At 47.6% G+C, this 13,573-nt stretch overlaps 1 protein-coding gene across 1 annotated transcript; it reads left to right on the top strand.

Annotated features, from left to right (window-relative positions):
* Window positions 1-1,962: 1,962 nt before the first annotated feature.
* Window positions 1,963-13,562, top strand: LOC101278119 (acidic mammalian chitinase). Its single transcript, XM_033435164.2, is given in 7 exon segments — window positions 1,963-7,938; window positions 8,391-8,520; window positions 9,370-9,555; window positions 10,394-10,510; window positions 11,396-11,415; window positions 11,417-11,535; window positions 13,056-13,562. Coding segments are annotated over 7 exon segments (921 nt in total). The 5' UTR covers window positions 1,963-7,816; the 3' UTR covers window positions 13,283-13,562.
* The last annotated feature ends 11 nt before the right edge of the window (window positions 13,563-13,573 follow it).

The raw sequence follows: 13,573 nt of genomic DNA, 5'->3' as shown, positions 1-13,573 counted from the left end.
ATTATACTCCAATAAAGATGTTTAAAAAAAAAAAAAAAGATTTAAAAAAAAAAAAAAAAGTGTCCACAGGAGGCAAAGTCCAGCTATTTACCCTGTTCCTGTTGTTATTTCCATCTCGAAGGGCAAACAGGAGGCTGGTTGTGAGTGTCTAGTCTAGAGCCCACATGCCTCCTTCCTCAAGAAATGTAAACAGGAGGCTAGTTGTAAATGCCTAGCCTGGAACCCATCTATCTCAGCACCAGAATTTCTGCAGGTGAAGGGACTTAGAGGTGGCTACGTGATCCGAAGGTGAGTGAGAGTGGGAGTACCAGGGGATTTATTCCTTTATGGTTGAGAAAACATCAGATGTACATATGAAAAAACAGGGGTGGCAAACACTGCTGGAGACTAGGGGGAACTTTGTGCCCAAGGCCCCCTAAATGCTGCCCCGGAGCTCAGGTCTTCTTACTATAAGGTATACGTTGTTTGGGGTACCTCTCTGTGTTTCTAACTCTGGGTCAGTCCTTTGCTTCCTCAGGTTGTTGCGTTCTTGAGAAGCAGAAGAGTGAAATGATTAAGAGCACAGTCAGGAGTCAGACTGCATGGATTCACATCCTGGCTTTGTCACTAACTTACTGTGTGACTTTGGCCAAGTTACTTACCTTCTCTGTGCTCCACTCTTCTCTGTAAAATGGGGATAATAAGCATGCCTGCTGCCGGAGATATGAGGGGTAAGTAAGGTAATATTTGCAAAGAATTTAGGCTAGTACGTGACACATCAAAAACATTATTTGTGTCTGTTGTTACTTTGATTATCATGGACAGCTGTCCAACACAGTTATCTTGGCCTCGCATGGAGCCCAAGAGTCCATCAAAGGTCTATGTCTTGGGCTCCAAGCCCTGAACTCTATGGATTCCTTTCTCACACCTGCTGTGAGGAGAGAACCCTTTGCTTTGCAAATATCCAGGAGTAGATTAAGGAGATTAGGGCCTTTTGTTTAGCTGAGATTGGAGAGGAACTCTGATCAACCTCCTACCCACCCCACCCCCACCTACCCCCGACCCCAGACAACTTCTTTCAGGAGACTTTTTAAGGCTAGGTAGGAGTCCTCTGCCACAGAGGAGCCGTATGTGCCGTTGTATAGGGTGGTGTGGGTGAGGGATGGTGGAGCAAGAGAACCCAGGTCCCAGAGGCAGGCTGTCTCTGCTTGGGTCTCAGCTCTACTTATTCTCAGTGTGACCTTAGACAGTTAATTAATTTCCCTTAAATCTCAGTTTCCCCAGTCTGTAAAAGGGATGACAATAATCTGCCTCAAAGGGTTGATTTGAGGATTAAATGACTTAATCATCTCGCACATTGCACAGGCTGAATGAATGTGAGCTGTTATTACTATTTTCAAGACCGGGCCAATTCCAGTTAGTTCATGCCTCAAGGGCTTGGCAGTCAATGACTAGAGGCCAACTGAGTCAAAGGCCTGGGAAGGATAACAGCCATGGGATTGCCAGGATCCCATCATACTTATATTGAAATCTGTAGGAGCCATTCCTGTATTCTCTGTGAACCCAGATTGCCCTTAAATGGGTCTGGATTAGAAGTTCCCAAAGGTCTGATCAGCATCTTTCAGAAGACATTGAACACTCACCTAGTAGGTCTCTAAGCAGCAGGTAGGTGTTGCCTGGAGTGCGGCCAGCAGTGCCACCCGTCCCAACTGGGATTTTAGTCGGACTCAGTGGGTGTCCTGGGGCTGGTGTCAATGCCAGAGGTAAAACCACACCTTTGCTCCTCTCATTGCCTTCTGGGGCTGAGTGACCCTGAGACGCGGTCTGGACATCTGTGATGTGGCCTCATAGTGGGCTTCCTGTAGGTGCATCCCCTTCTGTCTGGGCAGTTAGCCTGGGAGTGGAGTGGAGGGAGGGAGGCAGGTCCTAAAACATTGTGATTCTCAGTGCCTCGATCCACGGACATTTTTGCTGCTGTCTTTGCTCTGATTTTTATGGCTGCCTGGGGCCTTGTCCCAGGACTTGCTGCTTCTCCCGTCTGAAGCAAAGCCTAACTATAAATGTCTGCACCCCGTGAATTTCCTCCATCCTCTGAAAACCGAGCAACCTTCAGTTAAACGGAAGCAAGTTTGAAAAGTGATGCTTTCTCACTGCAAACTTGGTGAAACCTCACAAACTGGTAGCCATTACCTGACATCTATTGTTACGATGGAATCAAGGAGTTGGAGGCTGGGCAGGGCTGCCTACCCTTGTCTGGCCAGCGATAAATCCTGGTCAAATCGCAGCCTCACTTCCCTTGTCCATACTCATCCCCTAGAGTCCAGATGGTCTCTTTGGACATGTAGGGCCTACTGGGACCTGTAATGACTTTGAACCCTAGGCCAGCCTTATACCTGTGCCAGATATACCATTTTCCTAAACGTACCTTCAGTCAATAACCTTTTAAGGCTGTTCTTACCGAGTCTCCATTGTGTCTTGGGGTTGATTACCTAAGAAGGAAAACACAGATAAGGTTCAGAGGATAAGTGGGAACCATGTGTCCCCTGCTACCCCTTTATTCCTGGGTCAGAGGAAGGGAGCCTTGCTTGCTGAAGGGAGCCAGGTGCGGGGTGGCAAGGCCTCCAGTGTTCCCTATAAAAAGCTGTCGAGTGCCCATTCAGCCCTGGAACTCGCAATGAGCACTTCCCATCAAAAAGGGGAAATGGCTGATTCTTGCCGGTGAGTCTGTCCCAGGTGGCCCAGGTGAGCTTTCAGAGTATCTGCTTTTTCTCCTCTATTTATTCTACCTCCACCCTCACTCTCTATGCTCCAAGGCTTCCTTGTCCCCTTTCTCTCTTGCAGATTCCTTGGGTTCATAACATAGTGGGGAAGGAAGGAAGGAAGAGAGGGAGAGGAAGAGGAAGGAAGGACCTGCTAATCACCCAAGGGCTTCAGATGGGAAAGAAAACGGATAACTCTGGTGAATCAGGACAAGGCCATTTCCCCATGTAGGGTGATGGAAGACTTGGGCTAGCCATTCTAGTTCTGATGTACCTGTGGGGAGGAAGGTGATCTCCGTGTCTTACTCTTCCACCATCTTCCTCAACTCCTGGGCTAGCCATTCTAGTTCTGATGCTCTGTGATGCCTCCTCACTGCCAGCCACAGAGCAGGAACTCAGTGCATACACTTGACCAAGGATTAATCAACTAACAGGAACAGTTAGCAGAAAACTGGATGAGGCAGAGGTTTTTCTGATTGTGTACTTTGGGGATAGGTGTGAGGGTTCCAGGGAGAGAGGCAGACAAGACCTTAAAGAGCTAATGCAGTTCCGCCAGTGCTAACTCATCCCTAGAGATGACGCCGCAACTGTGGGTAGGAGCCCAATGAGAATGGTCACTGAGTCAGATAGCACAGCACATCCTGGGTACAACTGGGTAGCTTGGATGGAAATAAAATTTAGGAGCATAATTTCGGTTGAGAAGTAGAGTGAAACTGGTTCTGGAAAAGTGAGTTCTAGTCCTTAGTGTGAAGGGTATGGCTACTGGAGGGGGCCCTCTGCCTGCCCTCCCCTTCTCCACCTCTGGTGCCTCCTCTGCCCTTCTCCACCACTTTGGTTTATCTTTAGGGTCTGTTTATTCAATACATATGGACAGAGAGTTGACTATGTGCCAGGCACTGGGCTGGGTAGTGGGGATTCAGCGGTGTAAGCACAGTCCCTGCCCTCAGGGAGTTCATATTCTAGTGGGCAGACCAATAAACAATTAATGCTTTCAGGGTGAAACATGCTGTGATAGGGATAAGAAAGCACAAATCCCAAAGGAGCCTAGAGGGAGAACAGAGAGCCCAGTCCCAATGTCACCTCTCTTGGGAAGTCTTCCCTGACTTGTTTTCTATAATATCCTGTGCATATCTCAATTTTAACACTTGTCTCATTGCATTGAGCTGAGGTTTGGTTGTGCTTACAGGTTTGACTTCCCCACCAGGCTCAGAGTTCTCTGAGGGCAGGGAGTTTGTCTAGTTTTTCTTTTTGTCTTCGGAACTCAGTACTTAATATGAGTTTGTTGAACGAATAACAACATGTGTTCCTGGTTCCTGAACTGCTCACTATCATCTGAGCTTCCAGGTAGCTCACCGAGTGCCTACATTAGCTACTTTCCCTGAAATCATCATGCAGGGGTCCATGTTGGGAAAAGATTTATAGAGCAGAGGGGGTACCAGGCCCCAGCTCCCCTTCTCCATTTACTGCCGAGTGCTGTCCCAGGTCAGCCAGGGAAAGAATGACCCTGCTACCCTCTGACCAAGATCTCTTCTCTTCTTTAGGGCTGGCCCTCTTGCTGCAGCTGGGTAAGTGCCCCATGTGAAGATGGGGAGTACCAGGGTGCCCTGGGGACAAGGGATATTAGTCAGGGCAGGGGCCACCTCTTATTTCCCTGCCGTTCCAGGCACAGCAACCAAAATTGTCTGTTACTTCACCAATTGGAGCCAGTACCGTCCTGGATTGCCCACTACATGCTCGAGAATGTGGACCCTTGTCTCTGCACACACATCATCTTTGCTTTCACTGGCATGACCAACAACCAGATGACAACCATTGAGTGGAATGATGAGACCCTCTATGCCAGCATCAATGGCCTCAAGCGCTAGTGAGTTCTGGGCTTGGGCTCTGGGCTGGGTTGGAGGTTTTCACATGGGTCTTTCAGAAGTCCTTAGAGACACCAACACCAGAATGCCTCGTCTTTGAGTCCTGTTTGCAATCACTCTCATGCCTCATTGGCAGAGCTATTGGCATCATTCTCCCTAGGAGAGGCAGGTTGCTGTCATTCGTCTGGATTATTTTCTCAGCAGATCCTTCGCATTGAATGCTATGTGTCCCATGAGCAGCCATCCACAAGGGATTCATTGTGAATACAGTCCCCTGGAGGTTGCCATGTTGCAGTACAGACCCACACCAACCTATGGGCTAGCTGCCAATTTAACCTGAGATGGTTCTCGTGCCAGTTAAACACTTAGCACATGTACTGAGTGACTACCAATGAATTGGGTGGGCCAGACATTATGCTAGGTGCTTTTCATTTATTATTTATGTAACCCCCACAACAAACACTAGGAAGTAGGCATGTTAAAGTTTAAAAGATATTTTAAGCTTGAGGAAACTGCACTGTAGAGAGGTTAAAAGCTTTCCCTTGCCCACAGAACTAGTAAGTGGCGGAACTCAGGAATGCCTGATCAGTTTATCAGAGAGGTTAATTGACACTTTGGTCCAGTTGGGAATCCAGTGGGTAGTTTTTAAGATCAAGCTCACAGGACCTGGGTGCCTGCTGGGAGACACCATGGAATAGAAGAGTTAGGTTTAAATCCTGGCTCTGCCAACCTTAGTAGCTGGGTGATCTGGAACAGATTGCTTAAGCTCTCTGAATATCACTTAAAGGGCAAAGTGAGATCAATACTTCCTGCCTATTGGGATTGTGAGGGTGACAGAAGCAATGTATGTAAAGTACCTGGCATTTGGTAGGCACTCAGTAAATGGTAGACACTTCTACTGCCTCTATTCCTTGTTCTTTCCTTTAAGAGTTTCAGACTTTCAGCTTTCTGGCCTAGTGTACCCTGGCAGCTCCAGCCCCTCTACCATCTGTGCTAAGGGACTACTTTTAGGTTCTTCCATCCTCCCTAGGATGCCCTGCCTTGTCTTCCCCTGAAGCTTCCTGTTGAATCAGGATCCACCAGCCCACTGGCAAGGCCAGGAAGAGGAACCTGTTCAATGAGCATTTATACTGTGTCCTGGAGGTACGCAGAGTAAGACAGTACTTTGCTCCTACAGAGAGCTCTGCTCCCAGTGTGAGATCAGAGACTGGTAATGGGGTAGGCCTGGCGCTGCTCAGGTGTGGGATACGAGGGTGGAGAGACTGACCAGCAGATGACATCTCCTTGCCTGTGGAATTTTATTTACATTGGGATCTTTCTATCTCTAGCAACAGGGGACTGAAAACACTGCTATCTGTTGGGGCTGGAACTTTTGAACCCAAGGGTAAGACTTTGCATTCACAGAGGAATCGCTCCCAGATCACTCAGTCTCTTCCAAACTCCAAGGGCTCTGAATTCTCTGAAGTGGGTGGCCTCTGGCTTCAGGTATAAATTTAGATATCCTATAACCTTCTGGTCAGAGCTCTCTTTGAAGTCTGTCCTTCCTTTATCACAGCTCTTACCACCTGCCTATCTACTTATCTATACCTTCCTTTATAGGAGCTCCTCCAGGGCAGAAACTCTATTGTATTCACCACTATATCCCAGCACTACCAAATGTCAAATGAATGTCTGAATAACTGAATATGCATCTGGACAAATAGGAGGCTAAGTGACAAGACAGAGGACCCAGGAGCTTAGGCCACTATTGTTTCCTCCTGTGTCCCCCCACCCCACCCCTACCCCAGCCCCAAGTGCCGCATAATAGAATCCTGCCCTTGAGAGAGTCCACGTTGAAGCCCATCACTGCCACTAAGATCATAATGACTTGCTGACTCCAGATTCTCCAACATGGTGGCCACTGCTGAGAACCACCAGACCTTCATCCAGTCAGCCATATGGTTTCTGAGGAAGTACAACTTCCATGGGCTGGACATTGATTGGGAGTATCCTGGCAACTGTGGCAACCCAGCTGACACCAAGCAGCTCTTCACTGTCCTGTTGAAGATGACTCACATTCCCTGTGTCCAAAGAACATAGGATCTGGTCCACAATGGACTGGGGAGAAGACCACTATATGATGAGGGGTTCTGAGAGAGGCTAAATACACCTGAGGGTGTGAATCTCAGTTCTTCTGGCTCAAATCCTGATTTCTATAGTGTAAGATCAGATTTTTCTTGCAGGGAAAACTTGTAGGGCCAAGTTATAGAGACTACTGTAAGGGAGCATGAAAGTTAATTTATTTACAGTAAGAAATCTGCCAAGGAGTCTGAAACATTCATGTTCTAAGCACAGCTATGGGAAGTCAAATAGTCCCCAAACAGGTCCTTCCTTGGGGGGCAGCATGTAGGGCAAGGTGAGCTAGTTACAGACTGAGATGTTCAATGGCCCCTCACTCTGGTAAGTAGAACCAGATTCTTCCAGCGAAGAGGTACTCCTGCCACCAGGGCCAGACATAAAGTTGTTGGGCCAGAGTGTCCTCTCCCCTGGGTAGCTTGATTGAGCACCAATGATTGCGTCAGTACTCTTATTTCCTCTTCTTCCATGATTGATTTTTCCAATTGTTAGATTTAATCATATATAGTCTGTAGAGCTAAGAGCCATTTTTTTTGGTCCATATATTAGCTTTCTTTTTTTATTTTTCTGCTCTGGACATTATTTGTGACTCTTAGAGGGTCACCAAATTTCCCTCAGTACAAGTTTTTGGGAGACAACTCATTGTTGTTCCCAGAGACCAACAACAGTTCTTTTTGTTTGTTTTGTTTTTTTATTTATTTTTATTTTTGGCTGTGTTGGGTCTTCATTTCTGTGTGAGGGCTTTCTCTAGTTGTGGCAAGTGGGGGCCACTCTTCATTGCGGTGCACGGGCCTCTCACTGTCGCGGCCTCTCTTGTTGCAGAGCACAGGCTCCAGATGCGCAGGCTCAGTAGTTGTGGCTCACAGGCCCAGTTGCTCCGTGGCATGTGGTATCCTCCCAGACCAGGGCTCAAACCTGTGTCCCCTGCATTGGCAGGCAGATTCTCAACCACTGCGCCACCAGGGAAGCCCCCCAACAACAGTTTTTGAAGCAAAGGACTCTAAGCTGAACACTGTTCAGCTTTCTTTGTAAGAATCATGACCTTGTCAAAAGTTCATTGGTCCTTGCAGCCTGAGTCCAGTGTCCTCTGTTTCACAGGAAATGTATGAGGCTTTTGAGCACGAAGCCACCCAGAGCAACAAGCCTAGGTTGTTGATTTCTGCTGCTGTGTCAGCTGGCAAAGGTACCATTGAAACTGCCTACCAGATCCCCGAGATAGCAAAGTAAGTAAACCCCAAGCCCAGGAGCCCAAGTTCAGAGCTAAGTAACTCTGAGACCTGCCCCATAGATTAGCCAATGCTCAGGTACCTTGGAGAGAGAGGGCTCTGTCCCAAAAGAGTAAGATGACCCCAAAGCCTGAGAGAGAGACGTGGGAAGCCAGACAAAATTCTCAATGATAAAAGGCTATTTAGAAAAGGTTAGTTGAGTTTCAAACTTCTACAAGACCTGAAGGTCTGAGTGCAGCCAGATATTGATTATGGGTTGTATGCCTTCTATATATCAATTTTTCAAATAAAGGTGAGAGAGAATGAAATAAAGAACAATAAAGCATATTCCCTCATGATGTAATTACAAACAACACATCCAGTAGGGACTAGGAGCTTTAGGGGGAGTGGGATGGAGACTATGATTTCCTCTGGATCATTTTTCTTCTCTTGTATCCTACCCTCAACAGCCCAAGGTACATGGACCTCATCAACGTGATGACCTATGACCTCAGGGGCTCCTGGGATGGCTTCACAGGAGAGGACAGCCCCCTGCTTGCAGGACCCAATGACAAGGGAGACTACAAATACTTCAGTGTGGTGAGTAAGGATTTGGGACAGCTAATTCTGATGGATATTTTCAAAGCATGTCATGGGATCCCTGGCCAAGGACCAAAAGGGAGGCTGAGGAAGCTTGATGGACAAGATAAAGATGGTGATCTTTCTTAACCCAGTTCATGTTGCCTGCTTCCTTTTTCCGATGATTAATTGTACCCATTCATCTTTCACACCAAAGGAAGCAGAATAGTGGCTTGGGATAATCCCAAACATTGAAAAAATAATTTAACTATCATTGTCATTGATGCTAGGAGCACATTTCATGATCTATCTTGCCCCTAATCTTCCTCACCTCCCTTCCACTTTCTCCCCATCCCATAAGATTTATCTTCTTAACTTGTATGGCATAGGCAGCTGTAATAATAAATCTTAATGATTAGTAGGTGTGTAAGTTGGCTAGATGTGATTTCAGTGTAGAATGCAACCAGAGATATAAAAATTGGCATGGGAAAGTCTCCCAGGAGCATACCCCATGCTCAAACAATTCTGAGCTGCTATATTCCACAAGTTGGGAAAACAAGAGGATGCATAGCTGAACTCCAGTCCCATCCCAAATGCCAAGTCCCGTATGAGGGGAAGGAGGATAGCGAAACATTTTGTTCCCAGTTGACACTGGGCCCTGCTACCTAAGTACTATACCTCTTGACTGACGCTGCCTCTAACACCCAGTTCCAGAAGGAAGGGTAGGTTGGGCTGTGGAAGGGTGAGGACTGCAGGCTATGTCTGAAGTAGCCAGTAAATTGGGTAGAAAACGTTGGCTATTCCACAGGCCTCTGGGCACATCCTCAGCTGCTTTTTAGTACAGTAATATGTTCCTTACCTTGCCTCTAGGATTATGAAATGAACTACTGGAAGAATCAAGGTGCCCCTGCTGAGGAGCTGATGGTGGGCTTTGGGGCTTATGCCAGTACCTTCACTCTCACTAACCCTGCCAGCCATGGCCTGGATGCTCCCACCTCTGGCCCTGGGACTGCCAGGTCCTACACTCAGGAGGCTGGGAGTCTTGCCTACTTGGAGGTAATGTCCCAGAGGGCCGGAGGAGCAGAGAGATTCACTTTCTGTTCTAAAGGATCATAGATACTTCCAAAGAGAAGGAATTTATACTCTGATTTCTAATACAGGATACCCCATTGTTGCCAGCTCTGAGTGTATGGGGTAGGGAGGGAAGGGTAGAATGAACTATTGATAGAACATCTCAAATTTTAACCTTTTAGAGTAAATGTGCATCTTTCATGCTAGTAGTGGTTAACATTTACTGGGTCCAAATGTATAGCCAGGCTCTGTTCTCAGTGATTTTTATATATCATCCTATTTAACCCTCACAACAGTGAGGTGCTGATTTTATCCTCTTACACAAGAAGACACAGAGGCACAGAGGGATCAAGAAACCTGCTCAGGGTCACAGAACTTGTAAGTGGCAGAGCTAAGATTCAAACTAAAGTTGTCCAGCACCAGAATCTCAGACCCTAAACATTATGTGTTCTCACCCCCTTGTTGGCTCTTGGCTCTTTTTGGCAAAAATTCTTTCAAATAAGAGAAACAGGAAAACTCGTTTCAAAGGGAAACTGGGCCACAAGGCACAAAGAAGCTGCCCTGTCCCTTGTCTCACAGATGGGTATTGGCAGACCCAGGACTGGGATTTAGGTCTTGTCTTTCCAGCCTGTGCCCTTTCCACTGTGCCACCCACAAGAGGGAAAGCAGGGGAGCTGGGGTGAAACTGGAACCATGAGCTCTTATTTCCAGCAAAGAGAGGTGGGGAGAGGAGTGTATTCCAGAAAATAAAGGGAGGGAGGAGGGAGATGTGAGCCAAACACAGGCAGGTGCATCTGAGCCGTGATTTGTCCTCCTGCCCCAGGTCTGCTCCTTCTTGAAAGGAGCCACCGAGGTGTGGAACGCTCCCCAGAAGGTGACCTATGCCTACAAGGGGAATCAGTGGATTGGATATGCCAATCCCAAGAGCTTCACCCTCAAGGTAAGGCCCTCCACACCCTTTCTTCTGCACAGTTGGGAGAGGTAGGGAACCTGCCCTCCAAGTGCATTTGAATTATAAGAAAACACCTAAGAGAGGTAAGGCAAGACCCAGGGTGGCCCTGAGGTCTCAAGGGGGCTGGTGGCCCAGCTGCAGAGCTCGGCGGTTGGAACAACCCCTCTGCTTCCGGGCAGTTGCAGCTGGTTCCTCCCTTCCCTCAGCTCCTGTGCCTTCCCGTCCTCGGCCCCCACGCCCACTCCTGGAGACTCCCTTTTGGCCCCTTTCCCTGCTCTGCTCTGCTCCTGATCCAGCGCTCTGATTCGTGCTTCCTGAATTAGGCACTCTTCCACCCCGAGGGCCATGGTGTAGATCAGTTTCTTCCTCTCCTTTTCTCCTCTCCTGCATACAGTAACTTCATACAGGAGGAACCCACATCAGGAGGCAAGAGATCCTTGGAGCCATTAGGCTTCTGCCCACTGGCCTTTACATGCTCATATCTGGGTGGTTACTATTTACCAGCCCCAAAGCCCCTCACCCTATACCTCGCCATCAGAGCCCTGTCTCTCTGCCCAGACACTTGCCAGGTGAAGGGCCCTGTATCTCTTTTGACATCACAACCACCCAAGCTCCAACTCGGACAAGCCTTCTCAGAAGGTGGTTGGTGATAACAGAGAGCAGGGGAGAGACTCATTCTCCCTGACTTGGTAGTCCTAAGATCTCTCCTTGTCTACAAATATGTCCATGACTCCCTCAGAGTCTCTGTGGGAAAGCCACTCTCCCATTCCCTCCTCTCCATGACTGGATCATGGCCTTCCCCGTCATCCTGCTGGAGTCACTCCCTGCACTTGTGCAAGGACATCCCACAGTGCCCCTGATTCTCTCCCACAGGGTGAGTGGCTGCTGAAGAACTAGTTGGGGGTCCATGGTCTGGAACATTGGCTTGGATGACTTCACGGGCACTTTCTGTGGACAAGGCAAATACCCTTTCATGCATGCCCTCAAGTCTGCACTCAGCGTCTCCACTCCCAGTAAGTAGTGAAGCACCACCTACCAGCCACGAGGTAACAAACTAGACATTAAGGAGGAAGAAAAGACTATCCAGAGCTCCTCCCAGTCTGGCCTCAAAGAAAGCCTCCTTCAGATCTTCTACCTGTCCTAGCATGTCCACAGGGAACTGGCATGTGGGACCCAGAAAGAGAGACTCAGGTGGCTGCTAAGGGACAGCCCCTGAGTGAGAGAGAAAGGCCCATCCCTGTTCCCGAGGGCTTTCCTTGTAGAGCTGTTCAAGGAGCTCCTGGAGAACATTCCGGAGCCTGGGTAGAGAGAGGACCACAAATGCCTTGTTCCTGTTCCTGTCTGCCCAGCTCCAGCCTTTAGGAACTTTGTGGAGCAGAGAAGACAAGGCAAGGGAGGGATGGCAAAGTTAGGTGGTGAGGAGACGGAAGAGAGAAGGAGAACCCTGAAGGGGTCCAGCTGGCCCATTCCCTGAAGTGAGGAGCAGAATTACGATTAGTCTCAGCACACAGCTTTGCCCCAGACCCAAAGGCCTGGGCAAGTGCTGAAAGCACAAGGGGCCAGGAAGACATGTGGACAGCCAGTGCTGACTGCTGGACCATGTCAATTCTGCTGGTTCTTTCAGATTTCAAGTTATCCTCACAGGTGCTCTTGGAGACAGGTGTAGTCTACTTAAACATAAAAACTAGGGAGGGAGAAACAGGGAGGTATTAGTCAAAGGGTGCAAGTTTCAGTTTTACAATATGGATGAATCCTAGAGATCTACTGTACAACATAGTGTCTGTAGTTAAGAATACTATATTGTATACTTAAAAATTTGCTGGAAGGGTAGATCTTGTGTTCTTACCACAAAAAATAATAATAAATAAAGAGGACAGGAGGAGACTTCTGGAGGTGATGGGTATGTTTACGACATTGATTGTGATAATCGCAATGTGCACTTATCTCCAAACCCATCAAGTTTTATGTAAACACTTTGTATGTCAATCATACCTGATAAAGTGGTTTAAAAAAGAAAGACAACAGTGTAGTAGGCATAACACAGGCTCTGAACTCAAGGTAAAACTAGTTTTGAATCTCAGTTCTCACCTTAGCTGACATGAATAAAATAATCTTTAAAATTCTTCCACTTTGTAGGATTTTGGGGGGTTATGGAACATAGTATTTGGACAAGCATTTAGGTGATAAATAACATTACTTTCCTCTTAAAAATAAAATAAAAACAAAGCTAATTATTCTGTAGCACTTACTATTTTATACAGCATACACATGGGAAAATGCTTTATGTAATAATTCTAAGAGATAGTACTAGTATTCCATCATTTAAGGGAGGAAATTGAGGCTCAGAGAAGTTAGTGACTTGTTTGTGGTCACATAGCTCATAGCAGAGCTGGGTATCACTGATTCAGGCCCAGAGCATTTAACCACTGGTTCAGATAAGATGAGGAACCCCCAGTGACACTATAGACACAACACTCATGCTGGGAAAGTAGTCCACCCCAGAACCTATGGGGCCCTTTTCTTACTCTCTCAGGTTGCAGAGTGCCCACCTCTACCATGGGCTCCCCCACCAACACTGTGGCTCCCGGGAGTGGCAGCACTGGCGAGAGTGGATTCTGTGTCGGAAAGTCCAACGGTCTCTATCCCAGCCCCACCAGCAAGTGCACCTTCTACAACTGTGTAGATGGATGTACCTATGAGGAGGCTTGTCAGACAGGCCTGGTCTTTGACACCAGCTGCTCTTGCTGTAACTGGATTTAAGCCATCTGCTTGTGGGATCCATTGGGGACTATAGGACAGAAGGATGATTAAATGGAAGTTTTGCCTTAGACTACCAAGTTGTCTACTTTGATTTGTGAATCTATGTGATACTCCCCTGTGTGTAAAACAGAAGCCTTACCTTCTTGCTTCCCAGAGGTCTCCAGAGGTTGGGGCTGGGAGACAAGGATGGGTAGTGTCTGGGACCTCTCTGAGCATTTCCGTGAGAAGTTCTGGTGTTCTGGACTCCTCTTGAGGCAGAAGGGGAAAAGAAATGAGAAGCTCTAGGGTCAA

The sequence above is a fragment of the Orcinus orca genome, chromosome 1 (genome assembly GCF_937001465.1).
Source record: "Orcinus orca chromosome 1, mOrcOrc1.1, whole genome shotgun sequence".
NCBI lineage: Eukaryota > Metazoa > Chordata > Mammalia > Artiodactyla > Delphinidae > Orcinus > Orcinus orca.
Note: the sequence above shows the minus strand (reverse complement) of the source record. Positions and strands in the feature narration are given on the sequence as shown.